A 20,424-nucleotide genomic window follows, 5' to 3' on the forward strand; every position below is an offset into this window, starting at 1 on the left:
GTGTACTCATGGACCAGGGTTGGGAAACACTGTCTTACACTATGTGAGTCTTCAGAATCTGAAACAGTTCTAATAAAGGAGAGAAGGAAGGAGGAAGATTATTCCTCCCACAATGGGATAATCTCAATTAGATTTCCTTGATTCCAGATGTCCTCCCCTCTGACCTTCTCCTCCAATGGATTTTGAGGAGGTGAGAAGAGAGGACATGGGGAGTCAAGGAAATGCAATTGAGATTCACTTGGTATTGAGATGCGGCCACTCCATTGACTGCAGGGCCAAAGATAGTACAGTATGAAGATAGTCAGAAACTGCTTCTCCAATAGAAATCCGTATGTATAGATTATGTCATGGCGACATTGGTAAACTAAACTGATGCACAAAAACCCGTCATCGGGTCTAACGTTCGTCTCGCGCCTAACTGCGTAAGTGCAGGCCGTCAAATCAAAGGCATTCCTCCGATGTAACTTTTTTTTTTTTTTTACGAAAATTAAAACGTGTCAGTTTGTCACTTTCACGAGATTGGAGAAATAACATGTTCCTCTGCTCAAAACATTGGCTCAAGTCTAGGTTGTGGCTTTAGATTTCGAGAAAATGAACAACTAAGGAAGAATTGTTCACTTCTCTCATTGACTTCTCAAACCAAGGGCGCCACTTTGGTTTTAGAAGTGGAGGGGGCATATCCTGGTGTGGGTTCTGAGGGTCCTCCCCCAGAATTTTTTGGGGGCATCGAAAGTTTATTTCCTGAATTTTTACACAATCCAACTCTATGTCTCTATGTAGAGCAAAAAGTAAGCAAAAATGCCCAAAGTCATCAAGCTAGGTAAGAGATCATTATTAAATAAAGACTAAACTAGATCAAAGATAATTCAATAATAAATATTGTGTTGCACCTTTAACCAATAGCCTAAAAAAACAACAATTCTTGAAAAAATACAGACTTTTGATTGTCTTTATTAAGACATCCTCTATATCAAATTTCGGCCAGACCGACCAGCCAGCCCGAGCTGCCTGCACGCCCAACCCCCACCAGTCTAGTCAATAACTCAACTCTCTCCCAACACAATTTCCTTCCCAGTTCACACCTTTAATTGTTTTAATTCCCAAGGAAATGGTTTAGAAACAAAAAAAACAACAAAAAACACACATACACCTCAAATATACATTAACACACAGAAACAGCAAATCCTCCATATAATTAATCTCATAGGCCTAATAGTACTGTAGAGGTCTTTTTACTTGCACACAATTTAGCTGGGTCACCCAGTCCTGTCCCTAGGGGTCCACCACCCTGCCCCAACCCAACACACCCCACTCAGCTTTAGGATCTCAGTGAAACATTCACTATTGGTTTTAGGTGTGTTAGGCCCAGGCCAGAGTGACAACCCACAGGACGGCAGACCCCCAGGGCCAAGACTGAGCACCCCAGCAGCTAGGTATTGCCTAAATAGGTATTTCCCCTGACGTGGCCATGTTTTCAATACAGAGTCCTTTACTTCTACTGTATTCCATATAAGGCATCCTTATGAAAGCTGCCCAGTTACCCTTAATCTTGTAAAAATGTCAATCTAATGATACATAAATTGACATTGTGGAAGGATAACCAACCTTCCAATTAATGGCAATGCATTACTTAGCCGCTATAAATGCTTGGTTACAGTTTCTTCCGTATCAACATTTTCAAGCAAACAAAACAGGGAGAAGGGAGAATCTGTAGACATGATGAGATAAAAGAATATACTCTTTGACAGAATTCAGCCAGCCTTCACCAGACTATATGCAAATATGTCTCATTTTGTGTTTTACGCCTTTATTTGAGGAATGACATTTCTGAGTGCATGTAATTCAGTTTCACTGACTACGCAGACGCTCATTGACTGGAGCGAGCAGTTTGGATGAAATGATTGAAAAACATGTGTACCTTTATTTTGCAACACTCACACACGTAACGAGAGCAGTGTGGTCAGCATGCTGTGACCCCACCACAATACGAGCGTTGCAAAATAAATGTGCACATACATGTTATTCAATCGTTTTTATCTAAACTACTCGAGTGCGTCAACGACCGTCTGCGTAGGCAGGCGCTAAAATAGAACTTGAGGTCCACACTCCAATCTAGTTGGTGGTGGTAATGCAACTTAAAAGTTGGTTGCCAACTGACATATAAAGTCCACAGAAGAAGAAAAAGACTACCACCACAGATAGAACAATGAGACAGATATTAAACTCCCCGGGTGTATAAATGTGAAGCATCCGTTTGGCGTTTCCACTCACTACCATATTTGGTAGTGAGAGGAAGCCCAGTGGCCGGCAGTGGGGAGAAGATGGAAAAAGATGGATTTTGGCCATCGTTCTGCTAATTTTCTCATCGATGAAACATTTCATCTCAATACCGTTTTCTGTTCCCAAAACTAGAATCTGTTACGAACAGAGTGGACTAAGTTTTGTATACTTTACCCTTTGCTAAAGTTTTTAAAAATTGGGTTGTTTAGGAGGTGTGCAAAGGAGAATTGAGTTATTGCACACACACGCTTAACAGAGAAGTCATTCCCTAACTGAAATATGCAAATGTATGCTAGAACGCACCAATAAGATCTCGCTAGCTTGTGCTTGGCTCTGCCCACCTCCTTGCTTGTTCTGCTCACTATGACTCATTGGTTCCCATTTAAAACAACGGGCTGTGGTCTATCTTGGTTTAGTTATAAAAATCTTTGCTACTACTACTGAAGGAGGAGATTTTACTAGAAACTATTAGATTCCCTTTTTATATCTGTGGATTAAATGTCTGAGTAGAGAACACACTAATTTGTGTGACTCAAAATGCGTCCTAATTCTAAAAAGACACAGAAAAAAAGAACCTTGTGCATTTCAGGTAAAATAACATCCCAATGTTTATATCCCAGGACAAATTAGCTAGCAACAGAAGGTCGAGCTAGCTTAAATGTCCATTAATATTAAATTTGTTTCGACCTGTCCCCAAATTAATATAGTTGGGACAGAGTTTGTTTTGATATTTCAACCTGTGTGTCTGGATCGCGTCTGGTGTGGATGTACAAAATCAACATGCGCACGATGGCGCACACGGATGCATCTTTGTGCCTGGTCTAGACATCATGTAAAAAATTATATTGCGGGACTACTGTTGTTTTTGGGACCAGTTCTTGCAGTAGCTGGTAGGAGTCAGACCCGAAAGCCAGCGGGTGTGGTGGGAGCAGGATGAAGAAATCGGTTCTGCGCAGACCTCTACTATGCACCATGACAGTGAAGCCTGTAATGTTAGAGCTGTTTATTACTGTGCCAGTGTGAAAAGTAGGGAATTAGCTAGGGAAACTGATAGATCAATAACACTGCCATACTGACTAATAAAACTCACGCTGCAATGAAAAAAACGTCTGGTTTCATCGGTGGATTCAGGTCTAGTGTGATTGAGGCAAAAATAATAGCTAAAGTTAGCCAACTTTTGGCCAGCTCGCTCTCTAACAGTACACCAACTGGAGAAAGCTAGCCAAGTTAATTTACTTCTGAAACGGGACAAAACAAAGGCTACAAAACATTTCTATAAACAACAGCTGTTAGATAGCGATATGAGGTGGCGATTATTACTATCTGACAGATAACTAGAGGCTAAAGCTGACCTGGCTGTGGTAGCTACTAGCTAGTGTAGCTTATATATTCACCTCAGTTAAGAGGGAATGAAACATTAGCTAACATTACATGTCAGTTACAATACTAGCTCAGCACTGCAAATAAACAATAGTTTAAAAAAAATGTATGTTAAGTTAAACAGTAGTTACCTTGACAGCTAAATTACAACTCGGTGAATGAGCGCAACACATACACACTGACCTAAGCTCAACTCTCCTGTGCTGGTCCAGCCAGCCTTCCAGAAGCTTTGCCTTCACACAGCCTGTCTGCCAACTCTGTGGTGTCTGTGAGTCCTAAATACAGCCTGCTGACCACTCCAAACAGCCAACCTGACCGCTCGGAGGCGTCCGCATGGTCCTAAAGCACACCATTGCCGTTTTTTGTATCACATTGCAATGATAAAACTGTGGTGGTGTGGGGGGGGGATTTCAGAATGTGGTGGGGACGTGACCCCTGTATCAAACCCTGGCCTGTTTGGTCTTTGCAAGCGTATCCGGAAGTCTTGCGATGTTGCGCCTTTAGGTGTAGAAACTCAGCAGTAGGGCCATCCAACCCCCATCTGTCACGTACTTGCTGGTAGCTGGCAGCTGCACACCTTGTAAATAACCGCTAGATGTCAGATCACTTACGGTCACGGGGAATCGGAAGTATTTCATCTGGCCGCTAGGGGGCAGCTGTGCACCAAGAGTTTTCCTTCCCCCTCATCGTCGAAACAACAAACCCTACTACGGAGCAAGTGGCGGGGTGAGAGAGCGTCCAAAACCGCCTCTGACCGCCAGTTTCAAACTCATTTGCGGAAATCGTGGTAATATCAATACAAGAACAGACAACGACTCAACAAAGTAGTATCTCGTTTGGAAATAAATTGAATAACGGGGTAAGTTATAAAATGGCGGAGTGGAATCTCGAAGTTAGTTGGTTTGTAGCAATTTTTTGGTAGCTAGCTTTTCATGCTAGCTAGCTAACAGGCTAGAAGTGCGGAGGCTGCTAGCTACGGAAAGTCGTAAGCTAGCCGCTGGCGCTATAAGCTACTTTTTTTTTGTCTAGAATCTGTGTTACGCATACCCGAAAGTAGACCCATTTCACTGAAACGTATCTAGCAAGTTAGCTAAGCTAATATATAAAAGTGTTTGTTTACATCCAATAAATGTTGTTCTGTTGGGGAGTTAACGTTAGGTAGGAAACGTATCGGAACTCCCGAGGCAAGATGGAGGACGTAGGGACGAGGTGTTTTTATGTAACTAAATGGTTATATTGTTGCTCCACAACAAGTGTGTTGTATAAACAAGCTAATTTAGATATTTACATTAACTTTGAGGGCCACGCCGTATTAGCTAGCTAGCTAAATATCAACTGTTTTATTGATAATATGGCTGGCTATCCGAACTCCGTTCGATTGCAAGCAACGGGCTAGGATAGCTAATGTTAACATGGCTAATTAGCTAACTAGCCATAAAACTAGCTAGCTAACATAACAAGATGGAGAATGGTAGCTATGCTGTAGCTATGCTAAGCTAACGTTAGTTAGCTACCCAGTCAAAATTTAGATTTTCCCGAGTGTTTTTGCCCTGTTTGAACTGTAACTAGTTAGTTTACGGAAAAGTGGGTACTACCGTTACTTGAAGGATACCATTTTAACTCTTGGTTTAACGTTAGCCGTAGAAGGCAAGTTGTTATTTTCATGTACGTAAAGGGTGACGTTCTGATGACAGCTGATGTTAAGCTAGCTAGCTTCGTTAGCTGGCTAGCTCTTTGGCAAGCCAGTCCGGGCAACCTCTCGACATTATACCGGTGTCAATTCGGGACAGTGGCCGTCACGGAGCAAACCCAGGAGAGCGGCTGTCATACTACCTAGCCAACGGTAGTTAGTCTTTTTCAGGATGCTCTCCGTCGGTTATTTCGATGACGTTAGTCATCGCTAATATAGTTTTAACGTGCTTTGTGTTGTCCAGGCACCCGGGTTTGGCGCCACTTTTTCAGTCCCCATCTTCAAGGCTTCCTCTCTAGTCAACCAGCCAGAGCGAATACTGTCTCCGCTTGTGCAATAAGAAACATAGGATGTTGCTTGCTGATGCTGTTTTATTGCTTGGCAATACAGTTCTAGTTGTATTGTACAATACACGCGTTCTAATTCAAGACCATGGGATAAAGTACTTTCCTATCTGTTATTTTAAAGTTTAGTTTGAATCCATCCATTTCCCATTCCTTACATCTCACTGGTTGATGAGGGTAAAGATGCCCCACTTCTCCCCCATAAGTTTTATACAACCTGCAAAAAATCATAAACTGGTTACTTACAGACATGAGCAATTTTATTTTACAGTCAAATGCAATTGATTCCTCGTTGGTCCTTACAATTCATTTTTTGATTAACACACCTACTGTAATCCTCAGTACAGTATGCCCCGATCGTAATTAAGACACACCCAGGATAGGGTCGCTGCTAGGCTCATTTTGGCCTCCTGTAGCTCAAAACCCGTCCTGACGACATACTAGTATTAACAATATTGTTGATTCATTTTTATATATAAAAATGAAAACTATTAGATATGTGGTTTTAATGTCGTAATTTGGTTGAGTATCCCACTCTCTGCTCCCTGCTGTTTGCTTTGTAATATGTGTAACTAGTGTTAATACTTTGTTCTGATTGGTTAGGATCTCTAACGGAGGATGAAGTGAACTCTCCTTTATATGGTCACGGGGGACGTTCCAATGTCCAGCCCTGGGGTGATGTTTCCTGTAAACCAAGGAGCGACATAGCCAATCAGCTCACAGTTGAGCATGACAGGAGGGATAGAGCCCGCCCCCTGTTACCATGTGAAAGCAGTATTTTGGTGTTTTTTTGTCTGTGTGTGAAGAACCACTGGCTGATACTGAGGCCTGTTCAGGGGATGCAATGTGTATTTTGTAGAAGTTCAGCAGCAGGTTATCGTACAACTCCTCTCAAATTAAATTGTATTAGTCACATGTGCCGAATACAACAGGTGAAATGCTTACTTACGGGCCCTAACCAACAATGCAGTTTCAAAAAAATATGGATAAGAATAAGAGATAAAAGTAACAAGTAATTAAAGAGCAGCTGTAAAATAAACAATATCGAGACTATATACAGGGGGGTACTGACACAGAGCCAATGTGCTGGGGCCCTGGATAGTTGAGGTAGTATGAACATGTAGGTAGAGATATATTAAAGTGACTATGCATAGATGATGACAACAGAGTAGCAGTGGTGTAAAGAGGGGGGGGGGGGGGGGGGTGTGTCACTGCAAATAGCCTGGGTAGCCATTTGATTAGATGTTCAGGAGTCTTATGGCTTGAGGGTAGAAGCTGTTAAAAAGCCTCTTGGACCTAGATTTGGCGCTCTGGTACCGCTTGCCGTGCGGTAGCAGAGAGAACAGTCTGTGACTGTTGGCTGGAGTCTTTGACAATTTTTAGGGCCTTCCTCTCTCGCCTGGTATAGAGGTCCTAGATGGCAGGAAGCTTGGTCCCAGTGGTGTACTGGGCCGTTCGCACTACCCCCTGTAGTGCCTTGCGGTCGGAGGCCGAGCAGTTGCCATACCAGGCAGTGATGCAACCAGTCAGGCAGGATGCTGTCTTCTCTGAATGTAACTCCCATACCCATGCATTATTTTCCCCTTCTGTTTTCTCCTCCAGGTCCTATGCTACCGTTCCACTGTCTTGTGGACACTGAGGGTCTGAGGTCTGTTCTTATTTGAGTTGGGTCAGACATGATAGAGAAATGATAGCAGCACCAGAGTTACCGTCAGAGTTCCACTATCCTCAGTAAGTGGCTACTTCCATGGTGTGTGTGTGTCAACCGGCATGCAGCAGACTTTCTAATGTGTGTGTGTGTTTTTACCAGGGATTCGGACACCCGTTTCTCCTCAGACACAGACTTCTCTGAGGCTCCTGATGTCAGTATCAACCCAACCAAAGGAAAGGTACGACCAGGCCTCATCTTCCTCAAGCTATACACCACAGCATATTGTAACCTCTTCCTCACTCTGTTCACCACAACGTCATATTAGAACCTCTTCCTCACGCTATACACCTCAACATATTTTTTGAACCTCTTCCTCACGCTATTCATAGGTTGCACCTCTGTTTTGGTCATGCCATTGTTATGAATGTTCACAAGATGTCCTCTATCGGCGGTGTCCTAAAGTGGTGATAAGCCCAGTCATTCTGGATGGAGGCTAACTACTGTTTAGTCTAAATTACACTATAGTGCCTGGAAATACCATGACATTGGTAAAGTAGTAAAATATTTAGTAGGTAACAACTTTTCCAGCATTATCATGTCGTCAAATTTAATTTAAAGAGATGGCAATGTTGTTATTAGCTAGCAAAGTTTGTCAAAAATGGCTAGCAATGCTAAAGTTAGCGAGCTCAAATCCGATGGCCTCCCCTCATTGTTAGCTAGCTAGCTAACGTTATACTGCATCTAAAGTCAATCTGGTGACATCAAAAGATTTTCCTACTAATTATTTGACCCCCCCCCCCCTTGGAATGTCATTGTATTTCCAAGCCAATGTAATGCATTTTTTGATTAAATCTTCATCAGCGCTATTTGATGATGCATTAATTAGAATGCTCATTCGGGCATCAGTCCAAAACGTAAGTTCAAGACAATATTGTGGCAAAACATGCAACCCATCAATACACACCATGTAATGTTCACTTCATCCTCAAGCTACTGTATACACACCACGTAATGTTCACTTCATCCTCAAGCTACTGTATACACACCACGTAATGTTCACTTCATCCTCAAGCTACTGTATACACACCACGTAATGTTCACTTCATCCTCAAGCTACTGTATACACACCACGTAATGTTCACTTCATCCTCAAGCTACTGTATACACACCACGTAATATTCACTTCATCCTCAAGCTACTGTATACACACCACGTAATGTTCACTTCATCCTCAAGCTACTGTAAACACACCACGTAATGTTCACTTCATCCTCAAGCTACTGTATACACACCACGTAATGTTCACTTCATCCTCAAGCTACTGTATACACACCACGTAATGTTCACTTCATCCTCAAGCTACTGTATACACACCACGTAATGTTCACTTCATCCTCAAGCTACTGTATACACACCACGTAATGTTCACTTCATCCTCAAGCTACTGTATACACACACCACGTAATGTTCACTTCATCCTCAAGCTACTGTATACACACCGCGTAATGTTCACTTCATCCTCAAGCTACTGTATACACACCACGTAATATTAGTAAGTATTATGCTGTTTACACCTTTATTGACTTTTCTCAACTCTTTCTCTCCACCACTCCCTCCATCCCAGGGGGGGAAGAAGGGGAAGAAGGCGGCAGGAGAGAAGGGTAAAGGAGGGAAGGGAGTGGGGGGTGCAGGGAGGATGAACGGCCACTACCAGGAGAATGGCATGGAGAACCTGATGCTGTTCGAGGTTGTCAAGATGGGCAAAAGCGCCATGCAGGTGTGTGTGTGTGTATACGCTGCTTGACCAAAAGTATGTGGACAGCTGCTCGTCGAACATCTCATTCCCAAATCTTAGGCATTAATATGGAGTTGGTCTCCCCATTTGCTGCTATAACAGCCTCCACTCTTCGGGAAGGTTTTCCACTAGATGTTAGATCATTGCTGCGGGGACTTGCTTCCATTCAACCACAAGCATTAGTGAGGTCGGGCACTGACGCTGGGCGATTAGTGCTGGCTCGCAATTTGTTGTTCCCAAGGCAGTGAGCTTTACACCACTACAGTTGACGCTTGGCATTGCGCATAGTGATCTTAGGCTTGTGTGCGGCTGTTTGGCCATGGAAACCCATTTCATGAATCTCTCCACAAACAGTGCTTGTGCTGATGTTGCTTCCAGAGGCAGTTTGGAACTCGGTAGTGAGGCTTGCAACCAAGGACAGGTGATTTTTACACGCTTCAGCACTTGGCAATCGTGTTCAGTGAGCTTGTGTGGCCTACCACTTCGCCAAGTTGTTGGTCCTAGACATTTCCACTTCACAACAACAGTTGACCGGGGCAGCTCTAGCAGGGCAGAAATTTGACACACTGACTTGTTGGAAAGCATCGTTGAAAGTCACTGCGCTCTTCAGTAAGGCCATTCTACTGCCAATGTTTGTCTATGGAGATTGCATGGCTGTGTGCCCGACTATATTTAATTAAAACAAATATATATATATTTTTTATACACCTGTCAGCAACTGGTGTGGCTGAAATAGCCGAATCCACTCATATGGGTGTCCACATACTTTTGTATATATAGTGTTTGTAACATTTACAGTGTGTGAAAAACATAGTGTATCTGTGAGCCTACACACAGAAGTGGTTTAGGCCTTTAACAGGCCAATCGTTTATTTGATTATCAACAGTTCTTGATTATTAAATGACCAGATCAGCTTTATTAGAGTTGAACCTCTGGGACTGTTTTAGTTGTACTTATTGTCTCTCTCTGCTGTTTGTCCTGGCTCCAGTCTGTGGTGGATGACTGGATTGAGGCGTATAAAACCGACAGGGACATGGCTCTGCTAGACCTGATCAACTTCTTCATCCAGTGTTCTGGCTGTAAAGGAGTGGTCAGTGGAGAGATGTTCCGAAACATGCAGAACTCTGAGATCATCAGGAGGATGACAGAGGAGTTTGACGAGGTAGGTTTTGTGTGTGTGAGAGACGTGGTAGGTGCATCAAGTTTAGTCAGTCACCTGAAATGTACCAGTTGATTGGTTCAGTTTTAGATGTCATTACCCTTTGAGTTGCATGCAATAGTGAAGCCATAACTCCCATAAACCTTCTCTCTCTCTCTCCACCCTCCTCCTCCCCCTCTATAGGACAGCGGAGACTACCCTCTGACCATGGCAGGTCCGCTGTGGAAGAAGTTTAAGGGTAGTTTCTGTGAGTTCATTGCTGTCTTGGTGAGACAGTGTCAGTACAGCATCATCTATGATGAGTACCTCATGGACACGGTCATATCGCTCCTCACCGGACTGTCGGACTCACAGGTCCGAGCCTTCAGGCACACCAGCACCCTGGCAGGTAATAGAGTTGGTGAGGGGATATGTCTGTCTGTGTTAGTCGGTTATTTCTGTCTTCCCTGGGCACGCTGATTAACTGTGTGTGTGTGTTTAGCTATGAAACTGATGACAGCCCTGGTGAATGTAGCTCTGAACCTGAGCATCAACATGGACAACACACAGCGACAGTACGAGACAGAGAGAAACAAGAATGTCGCCAAGAGAGCCAACGACCGGCTGGAGCTACTGCTGCAGAAACGCAAAGAGGTGAGCGGGATGAGGTCAGAGTTCGGCTCCTCCTGGGTTAAGGGTTGGGGAACTGGGTAAGGCTTCTTGGGCCTTTGGTTTAAGATTAGTTTGGCTCACCTTTTCCTTCCACGTTGTCTGCTCTCGCTGCCTCTCAGAATGTGCTTTCTAAAACACCCTCGCTGCACAGACAAGTTACCCAGGTGCAGGAGCTTCGTGAGGGTTGTTTTTCAATCAGACAATGTATTACATTTAGAGATGAGGATGCTTGAAGACATGCTGTAGGAGCATAACCAGTCAGTTAGCCTGCAGTCAGACAGAGTTAAAGGGTTCTACTAGGCCCTGTGGTTGAGCTGGCATCAATGGCTGTGTCCTAGTTTACATAACACTATGTCCCACTGGGCTTCCATCTGCCCGATCATTCTACTGCGACCCCACCAGAACACAAAACACTGCTGTCTCCTACTAACACAACCCCACCAGAACAACATGAAACACTGCTGTCTCCTACTAACACAACCCCACCAGAACAACATGAAACACTGCTGTCTCCTACTAACACAACCCCACCAGAACAACATGAAACACTGCTGTCTCCTACTAATACAACCCTACCAGAACAACATGAAACACTGCTGTCTCCTACTACTAATACAACCCTACCAGAACAACATGAAACACTGCTGTCTCCTACTACTAATACAACCCTACCAGAACAACATGAAACACTGCTGTCTCCTACTACTAATACAACCCTACCAGAACAACATGAAACACTGCTGTCTCCTACTACTAATACAACCCTACCAGAACAACATGAAACACTGCTGTCTCCTACTACTAATACAACCCCACCAGAACAACACGAAACACTGCTGTCTCCTACTAATACAACCCCACCAGAACAACATGAAACACTGTAATTATACACCTCGGTGCCTTCATAACTATACTAGCTATCTCTCTGTAATGTTTGGTTATCTTGAAGTTCAGCCTGATGAACCCTGATCAAAATTGTATCTTACTGATTTCTTGTTCTAATTTCAGCTTCAAGAAAATCAGGACGAAATTGAAAACATGATGAATGCTATATTCAAGGGTGTGTTTGTACACCGATATCGGTACGTGGCCTGTCCATTGTTCTCATCATAGTAATGATCATAAATGGGATGGATTTCATTTGAGATACCCTCTATACAGAGGGAAAAAGTATGATGAAGGTTGTGTGTTGTGTTACAGTGATGCCATAGCAGAGATCAGAGCTATCACTATAGAGGAGATAGGAATGTGGATGAAGCTGTACAGTGATGCCTTCCTCAACGACAGCTACCTGAAATACGTAGGCTGGACCATGCACGACAAGGTGAGGGAGAGTGCGCATGCTTGTCAGCAAGGTGTTGTGTTTGAGTTAGGAGTGTGTGCACTTCTAACGAGTTTGTGTGTAATTCTAACGTGTGTGTGTGTGTGTGTGTGTGTGTGTGTGTGTAGCAAGGCGAGGTACGTCTGAAATGTTTGACAGCGCTGCAGGGTCTCTACTACAACAGAGAACTGAACACCCGACTGGAGCTGTTCACCAGCCGCTTCAAGGTCAGAGCGCCACCTGGTGGACACATGACCACACTACAACTAGTTGCCTCAAGGCTCAATTTTCATAACAAATGCCATTTAGCAGACTATTTTATCCAACAGGGCTTACAGTAAGTATTACGTTCATGAGTTTTCATATGGGTGGCCACAGCGGTTTTGAGTAGAGGTCTTTCCTGCCTGAACCACTACTATCACCTGTTGATTTTGAGTAGAAGTATTTCAGCTAAATCTGAAATGTTTGTCATTCATTTCCTCTCTTCACAGGACCGCATCGTCTCCATGACTCTAGACAAGGAGTACGATGTCGCAGTACAAGCAATTAAACTGCTCACTCTGGTACTACAGTAAGTTGCTACAGTCCAGCTTTCAGTGTTTAATTTGTGTTTAATCTATACTGTGTGTATTACAGTAGTCCAGATGAGATACTGAGCCTGGGGGACTGTGTGTATTACAGTAGTACAGATGAGATACTGAGCCTGGGGGACAGATGAGATACTGAGCCCGGGGGACTGTATGTATGGTTTGTGTAGTACAGTAGTACAGATGAGATACTGAGCCTGGGGGACTGTATGTATGGTGTGTGTATTACAGTAGTACAGATGAGATACTGAGCCCGGGGGACTGTATGTATGGTGTGTGTAGTACAGATGAGGTACTGAGCCTGGGGGACTGTATGTATGGTGTGTGTATTACAGTAGTACAGGTGAGATACTGAGCCTGGGGGACTGTGTGTATTACAGTAGTACAGATGAGATACTGAGCCTGGGGGACTGTGTATATGGTGTGTGTATTACAGATGAGATACTGAGCCCGGGGGACTGTATGTATGGTGTGTGTATTACAGATGAGATACTGAGCCTGGGGGACTGTATGTATGGTGTGTGTATTACAGTAGTACAGATGAGATACTGAGGCTGGGGGACTGTGTGTATTACAGTAGTACAGATGAGATACTGAGCCTGGGGGACTGTGTGTATTACAGTAGTACAGATGAGATACTGAGCCTGGGGGACTGTATGTATGGTGTGTGTAGTACAGATGAGGTACTGAGCCTGGGGGACTGTATGTATGGTGTGTGTAGTACAGATGAGATACTGAGCCTGGGGGACTGTGTGTATTACAGTAGTACAGATGAGATACTGAGCCTGGGGGACTGTATGTATGGTGTGTGTATTACAGTAGTACAGATGAGATACTGAGCCTGGGGGACTGTATGTATGGTGTGTGTATTACAGTAGTACAGATGAGGTACTGAGCCCGGGGGACTGTATGTATGGTGTGTGTATTACAGTAGTACAGATGAGATACTGAGCCCGGAGGACTGTATGTATTGTGTGTGTATTACAGTAGTACAGATGAGGTACTGAGCCCGGAGGACTGTGAGAGCGTCTATCACCTGGTCTACTCCGCCCACCGACCGGTCGCCATAGCAGCCGGGGAGTTCCTCTTCAAGAAGTAGGATTTATTAAATGTTTTATTTAATCTGTTGTCACACGTTCTTCTATCGTGTATTTATTTTCTCTTAAGTCCTATCAATCAATCAAAACACTCTGGAAAACAAGATGGTGCAGTACAAGAGATCGTCCTGCAAAATGTAAAATGTGATGCTAAAACCCCATGTCTGGTTTCTTCCCTGGAACAGCGAGAGATAGAGGGAGCAGAGCTGAAGAGAGGAAGGTGGATGGGGTAGAGAAAGAGAGGGGCAGGCAGGAGGAGAAAGGGGGTGCGAGGAGAAGGAGAGAGTAGGAACTTGAGGTTGGTAGATCTGGGATATGGTTTTCTGGCGTGGACACATTCCATGTCTGTTTTATTTAGGCTGGGCTAGTGCCTAGAAGTGAGGTTTATATACACTACATGACCAAAAGTATGTGGACACCTGCTCGTCAAACATCTCATTCCAAAATCATGGGCATTAATATGGAGTTGGTCCCCCCTTTACTGCTTTAACAGCCTCCACTCTTCTGGGAAGGTTTTCCACTAGATGTTGGAACATTGCTGCGGGGACTTGCTTCCATTCAGCCACAAGTGCATTGGTGAGGTCGTTCCAATTTATCCCAAAAGTGTTCGATGGAGTTGAGGTCAGGGGGCTCTGTAGGCCAGTCAAGTTCTTCCCACCGTGAGGTGTTGCTTTATCTGTTTTTTGAAACCGGATTTGCTGTTGATTTGAGCAATATGAGATAGGAGTTACATGGCTCTATATAATACTGTACATTTAGTTGAATTTGATCTGGATTTGCGGACTGGTGGCATGTCTGGTGGAGGAAGTGTGTGTAAGTTCACTATGCAAACAATTTGGGTTTTTCCACACATTGTTTCTTATAAAAAGAAGTGATGCAGTCAGTCTCTCCTCAACTCTTAACCAAGAGAGACTCTCATGCATAGTATTTCTATCAGCCCTCTGTTTACAATGAAGAGCAAGACATGCTGCTCTGTTCTGGGCAAGTTGTAGTTTAACTAGGTCTTTCCTTGCAGCACTCTTCCACATGACTGGACCATAATCAAGATAAGACAAAACTAGAGCCTGCAGCAAAGCATCTCGTTATTATGGACAGACCTCTCCCCATCTTTACAACCATCCATATGCTTGGCGTCGCGCATGGTGATCTTAGGCTTGTGTGTGGCTGCTCGGCCATGGAAACCCATTTCATGAGTCTCTCGATGAACAGTTCTTGTGCTGAAGTTGCTTTCAGAGGCCGTTTGGAGCTCAGTAGTGAGTTGCAAACAAGGACAGATTTTTACGCACTTCAGTACTCAGCAGTCCCGTTCTGTGAGCTTGTGTGGCCTACCACTTCGCTGCTGAGCCGTTGTTGCTCCTAGAAGTTCCCACTTCACAATAACACAACTTACAGTTGACTGGGGCAGGGCTAGAAATTGATTTAACTGACTTTTTGATGGTGCCACATTGAAGGTCACTGAGCTCTTCAGTAAGGCCATTCTACTGCTAAAGTTTGTCTATGGAGATTGCATGGCAACGTGCCTGATTTTTATACACCTGTCAGTAACGGGTGTGGCTGAAATAGCCAAATCCACTAATTTGAAGGGGTGTCCACATACTTTTGTATATTTAGGGTAATTTGATATAGTTTTCTAAATCTAATACTCGTGACTCTGCTCTCCAGACTGTTCAGTACGCGGGAGCCAGAAGAGGAGGGCGCCCCCAAGAGGAGAGGAAGACAAAGCCCCAATGCCAACCTCATCAAAACTACTGTTTTCTTCTTCCTGGAGAGCGAGGTACACACACGGTCTCTGACCCTGTCTCTACCTCCATGAACATGCTGTATACTTACAAGACTCACTGGGAGAAATACCCTGCCCCTGCTTATCTCTCCCGTGTATATTCCAGCTCCATGAGCACGCTGCGTACCTGGTGGACTCTCTGTGGGAGAGTGGAGCAGACCTACTGAAGGACTGGGAGTGTATGACCAGCCTGCTACTGGACGACCCTGTGCCGGGGGAGGAAGGTATGACCTCTGACCTCTATACTTGACCTTTGACCCATAACCTCTATACCTTGTCTCTAATATATCTGGTGTGTGTAGCCCTGACAGACAGACAGGAGACGGCTCTCATAGAGATAATGCTGTGTACGGTGCGCCAGGCAGCAGAGTGCCACCCGCCCGTAGGCCGCGGAACTGGGAAGAGGGTAAGACACTAGACTGGTCAGAAAAGGGAACTCTCTCTGTCTCTCAAGTCAATGGGCTTCATTGGCATGGGAAACGTATGTTTATATTGCCAAAGCAAGCGAAATAGATGATAAACAATAAAAAAAAAAATGAACAGTAAACATCACACTCACGAGTTTCAAAAGAATAAAGACATTTCAAATATCATATTATGTCAAGTTTTGTTACTATGTTCAAAAGGGAAAATAAATAAACATGGGTTGTATTTACAATGGTGTTTGTTCTCCCGCCAGGTGATGACAGCGAAGGAGAAGAAGACCCAGCTAGATGACAGGACCAGAATGACAGAGCTGTTTGCTGTGACATTACCCCCTCTGCTGGCCAAGGTAGGACACTACACCTTCACCCTCTCTAATAAACGTGTGTCCCCTGCATGTAGTACTGTGTGTGAGTGTGCTGCCTCTCTTTGTTTCAGTACTCCATAGATACAGAGAAGGTGACCAACCTGCTGCAGCTCCCTCAGTTCTTTGACCTGGATATCTACACCACAGGACGACTAGAGAAGGTCTAACCCCCGACCCTACACTGTAGTCTAATTCAAACTCTAACCCCCGACCCTACACTGTAGTCTAATTCAAACTCTACCCCCCGACCCAACACTAGTCTAATTCAAACTCTACCCCCCGACACTACACTGTAGTCTAATTCAAACTCTAACCCCCGACCCTACACTAGTCTAATTCAAACTCTAACCCCCGACCCAACACTGTAGTCTAATTCAAACTCTACCCCCCGACCCTGCACTGGAGTCTAATTCAAACTCTAACCCCCGACCCTGCACTGTAGTCTAATTCAAACTCTAACCCCCGACCCAACACTAGTCTAATTCAAACTCTACCCCCGACCCAACACTAGTCTAATTCAAACTCTACCCCCGACCCTACACTAGTCTAATTCAAACTCTAACCCCCGACCCTACACTGTAGTCTAATTCAAACTCTAACCCCTGACCCAACACTAGTCTAATTCAAACTCTACCCCCCGACCCAACACTAGTCTAATTCAAACTCTAACCCCCGACCCTACACTAGTCTAATTCAAACTCTAACCCCCGACCCAACACTAGTCTAATTCAAACTCTACCCCCCGACCCTACACTGTAGTCTAACCCCCGACCCTACACTAGTCTAATTCAAACTCTATCCCCGACCCTACAATGTAGTCTAATTCAAACTCTAACCTCCGACCCAACACTAGTCTAATTCAAACTCTATCCCCGACCCTACACTGTAGTCTAATTCAAACTCTACCCCCGACCCTACACTGTAGTCTAATTCAAACTCTATCCCCGACCCTACAATGTAGTCTAATTCAAACTCTACCCCCGACCCAACACTAGTCTAATTCAAACTCTATCCCCGACCCTACACTGTAGTCTAATTCAAACTCTACCCCCGACCCAACACTAGTCTAATTCAAACTCTATCCCCCGACCCTACACTGTAGTCTAATTCAATCTCTAACCCCCGACCCTACACTGTAGTCTAATTCAAACTCTATCCCCGACCCTACACTAGTCTAATTCAAACTCTATCCCCGACCCTACACTAGTCTAATTCAAACTCTAACCCCCGACCCTACACTGTAGTCTAATTCAAACTCTACCCCCGACCCAACACTGTAGTCTAATTCAAACTCTAACCCCGACCCAACACTAGTCTAATTCAAACTCTACCCCCCGACACTACACTGTAGTCTAATTCAAACTCTATCCCCGACCCTACACTAGTCTAATTCAAACTCTAACCCCCGACCCTACACTGTAGTCTAATTCAAACTCTACCCCCGACCCAACACTGTAGTCTAATTCAAACTCTAACCCCGACCCAACACTAGTCTAATTCAAACTCTAACCCCTGACCCAACACTAGTCTAATTCAAACTCTACCCCCCGACACTACACTGTAGTCTAATTCAAACTCTACCCCCGACCCTACACTAGTCTAATTCAAACTCTAACCCCCGACCCTACACTGTAGTCTAATTCAAACTCTACCCCCGACCCAACACTGTAGTCTAATTCAAACTCTAACCCCCGACCCTACACTTTAGTCTAATTCAAACTCTATCCCCCGACCCTACACTAGTCTAATTCAAACTCTAACCCCCGACCCTACACTAGTCTAATTCAAACTCTAACCCCGACCCAACACTGTAGTCTAATTCAAACTCTAACCCCCGACCCTACACTTTAGTCTAATTCAAACTCTATCCCCCGACCCTACACTAGTCTAATTCAAACTCTAACCCCCGACCCTACACTGTAGTCTAATTCAAACTCTAACCCCCGACCCTACACAGTAGTCTAATTCAAACTCTAACCCCCGACCCTACACTGTAGTCTAATTCAAACTCTAACCCCCGACCCTACACTGTAGTCTAATTCAAACTCTAACCCCCGACCCTACACTTTAGTCTAATTCAAACTCTATCCCCCGACCCTACACTAGTCTAATTCAAACTCTATCCCCCGACCCTACACTAGTCTAATTCAAACTCTACCCCCCGACCCTACACTGTAGTCTAATTCAAACTCTACCCCCCGACCCAACACTAGTCTAATTCAAACTCTAACCCCCGACCCTACACTAGTCTAATTCAAACTCTATCCCCCGACTCTACACTGTAGTCTAACCCCCGACCCTACACTAGTCTAATTCAAACTCTAACCCCCGACCCAACACTAGTCTAATTCAAACTCTAACCCCCGACCCTACACTAGTCTAATTCAAACTCACCCCCGACCCAACACTAGTCTAATTCAAACTCTATCCCCGACCCTACAATGTAGTCTAATTCAAACTCTAACCCCGACCCAACACTAGTCTTATTCAAACTCTATCCCCGACCCTACACTAGTCTAATTCAAACTCTAACCCCCGACCCTACACTGTAGTCTAATTCAAACTCTACCCCCGACCCAACACTGTAGTCTAATTCAAACTCTAACCCCGACCCAACACTAGTCTAATTCAAACTCTACCCCCCGACACTACACTGTAGTCTAATTCAAACTCTATCCCCGACCCTACACTAGTCTAATTCAAACTCTAACCCCCGACCCTACACTGTAGTCTAACCCCCGACCCTACACTAGTCTAATTCAAACTCTAACCCCCGACCCAACACTAGTCTAATTCAAACTCTAACCCCCGACCCTACACTAGTCTAATTCAAACTCTCACCCCCGACCCAACACTAGTCTAATTCAAACTCTATCCCCGACCCTACAATGTAGTCTAATTCAAACTCTAACCTCCGACCCAACACTAGTCTAATTCAAACTCTATCCCCGACCCTACAATGTAGTCTAATTCAAACTCTAACCCCGACCCAACACTAGTCTAATTCAAACTCTATCCCCGACCCTACACTGTAGTCTAATTCAAACTCTACCCCCGACCCTACAATAGTCTAATTCAAACTCTAACCCCCGACCCTACACTGTAGTCTAATTCAAACTCTATCCCCGACCCAACACTAGTCTAATTCAAACTCTAACCCCTGACCCTACACTAGTCTAATTCAAACTCTAACCCCCGACCCTACACTAGTCTAATTCAAACTCTAACCCCGACCCAACACTGTAGTCTAATTCAAACTCTAACCCCCGACCCTACACTTTAGTCTAATTCAAACTCTATCCCCCGACCCTACACTAGTCTAATTCAAACTCTAACCCCCGACCCTACACTGTAGTCTAATTCAAACTCTAACCCCCGACCCTACACTTTAGTCTAATTCAAACTCTATCCCCCGACCCTACACTAGTCTAATTCAAACTCTATCCCCCGACCCTACACTAGTCTAATTCAAACTCTACCCCCCGACCCTACACTGTAGTCTAATTCAAACTCTACCCCCCGACCCTACACTGTAGTCTAATTCAAACTCTACCCCCGACCCAACACTGTAGTCTAATTCAAACTCTATCCCCGACCCTACACTGTAGTCTTATTCAAACTCTATCCCCGACCCTACACTTTAGTCTAATTCAAACTCTATCCCCCGACCCTACACTAGTCTAATTCAAACTCTACCCCCCGACCCTACACTGTAGTCTATTTCAAACTCTACCCCCCGACCCTACACTGTAGTCTAATTCAAACTCTATCCCCGACCCTACACTGAAGTCTAATTCAAACTCTATCCCCGACCCTACACTGTAGTCTAATTCAAACTCTACCCCCGACCCAACACTAGTCTAATTCAAACTCTATCCCCGACCCTACACTGTAGTCTA

At 44.4% G+C, this 20,424-nt stretch overlaps 1 protein-coding gene and 1 long non-coding RNA gene across 2 annotated transcripts in view; one reads left to right on the forward strand and one right to left on the reverse strand.

The window, feature by feature from the left end:
• Window positions 1-1,063: 1,063 nt before the first annotated feature.
• Window positions 1,064-3,928, reverse strand: LOC118938719 (uncharacterized). Its single transcript, XR_005035979.2, has 3 exons — window positions 3,792-3,928; window positions 3,371-3,413; window positions 1,064-3,265 (listed from the first exon to the last, which is right to left on the reverse strand). It is a non-coding gene; the product is annotated as an uncharacterized LOC118938719 (long non-coding RNA).
• A 278-nt stretch (window positions 3,929-4,206) lies between these two features.
• stag2b (stromal antigen 2b) overlaps window positions 4,207-20,424 on the forward strand; it is a 50,783-nt gene continuing 34,565 nt past the window's right edge. The window contains exons 1-17 of the mRNA XM_090198716.1: window positions 4,207-4,519; window positions 7,297-7,425; window positions 7,505-7,583; window positions 8,970-9,122; window positions 10,129-10,302; window positions 10,483-10,687; window positions 10,781-10,932; window positions 11,959-12,032; window positions 12,151-12,274; window positions 12,400-12,498; window positions 12,763-12,842; window positions 13,846-13,953; window positions 15,618-15,729; window positions 15,842-15,959; window positions 16,038-16,141; window positions 16,415-16,507; window positions 16,597-16,686. Coding sequence (XP_090054842.1) covers window positions 7,382-7,425; window positions 7,505-7,583; window positions 8,970-9,122; window positions 10,129-10,302; window positions 10,483-10,687; window positions 10,781-10,932; window positions 11,959-12,032; window positions 12,151-12,274; window positions 12,400-12,498; window positions 12,763-12,842; window positions 13,846-13,953; window positions 15,618-15,729; window positions 15,842-15,959; window positions 16,038-16,141; window positions 16,415-16,507; window positions 16,597-16,686 — 1,809 coding nt within the window. The 5' untranslated portion in view covers window positions 4,207-4,519; window positions 7,297-7,381. The remainder of the gene's footprint in view (window positions 4,520-7,296; window positions 7,426-7,504; window positions 7,584-8,969; window positions 9,123-10,128; window positions 10,303-10,482; window positions 10,688-10,780; window positions 10,933-11,958; window positions 12,033-12,150; window positions 12,275-12,399; window positions 12,499-12,762; window positions 12,843-13,845; window positions 13,954-15,617; window positions 15,730-15,841; window positions 15,960-16,037; window positions 16,142-16,414; window positions 16,508-16,596; window positions 16,687-20,424) is intronic.

This window comes from Oncorhynchus mykiss, chromosome 14 (assembly GCF_057628025.1).
Source record: "Oncorhynchus mykiss isolate SJ-2025 chromosome 14, ASM5762802v1, whole genome shotgun sequence".
In the NCBI taxonomy this organism is placed as follows: Eukaryota; Metazoa; Chordata; class Actinopteri; order Salmoniformes; family Salmonidae; genus Oncorhynchus; species Oncorhynchus mykiss.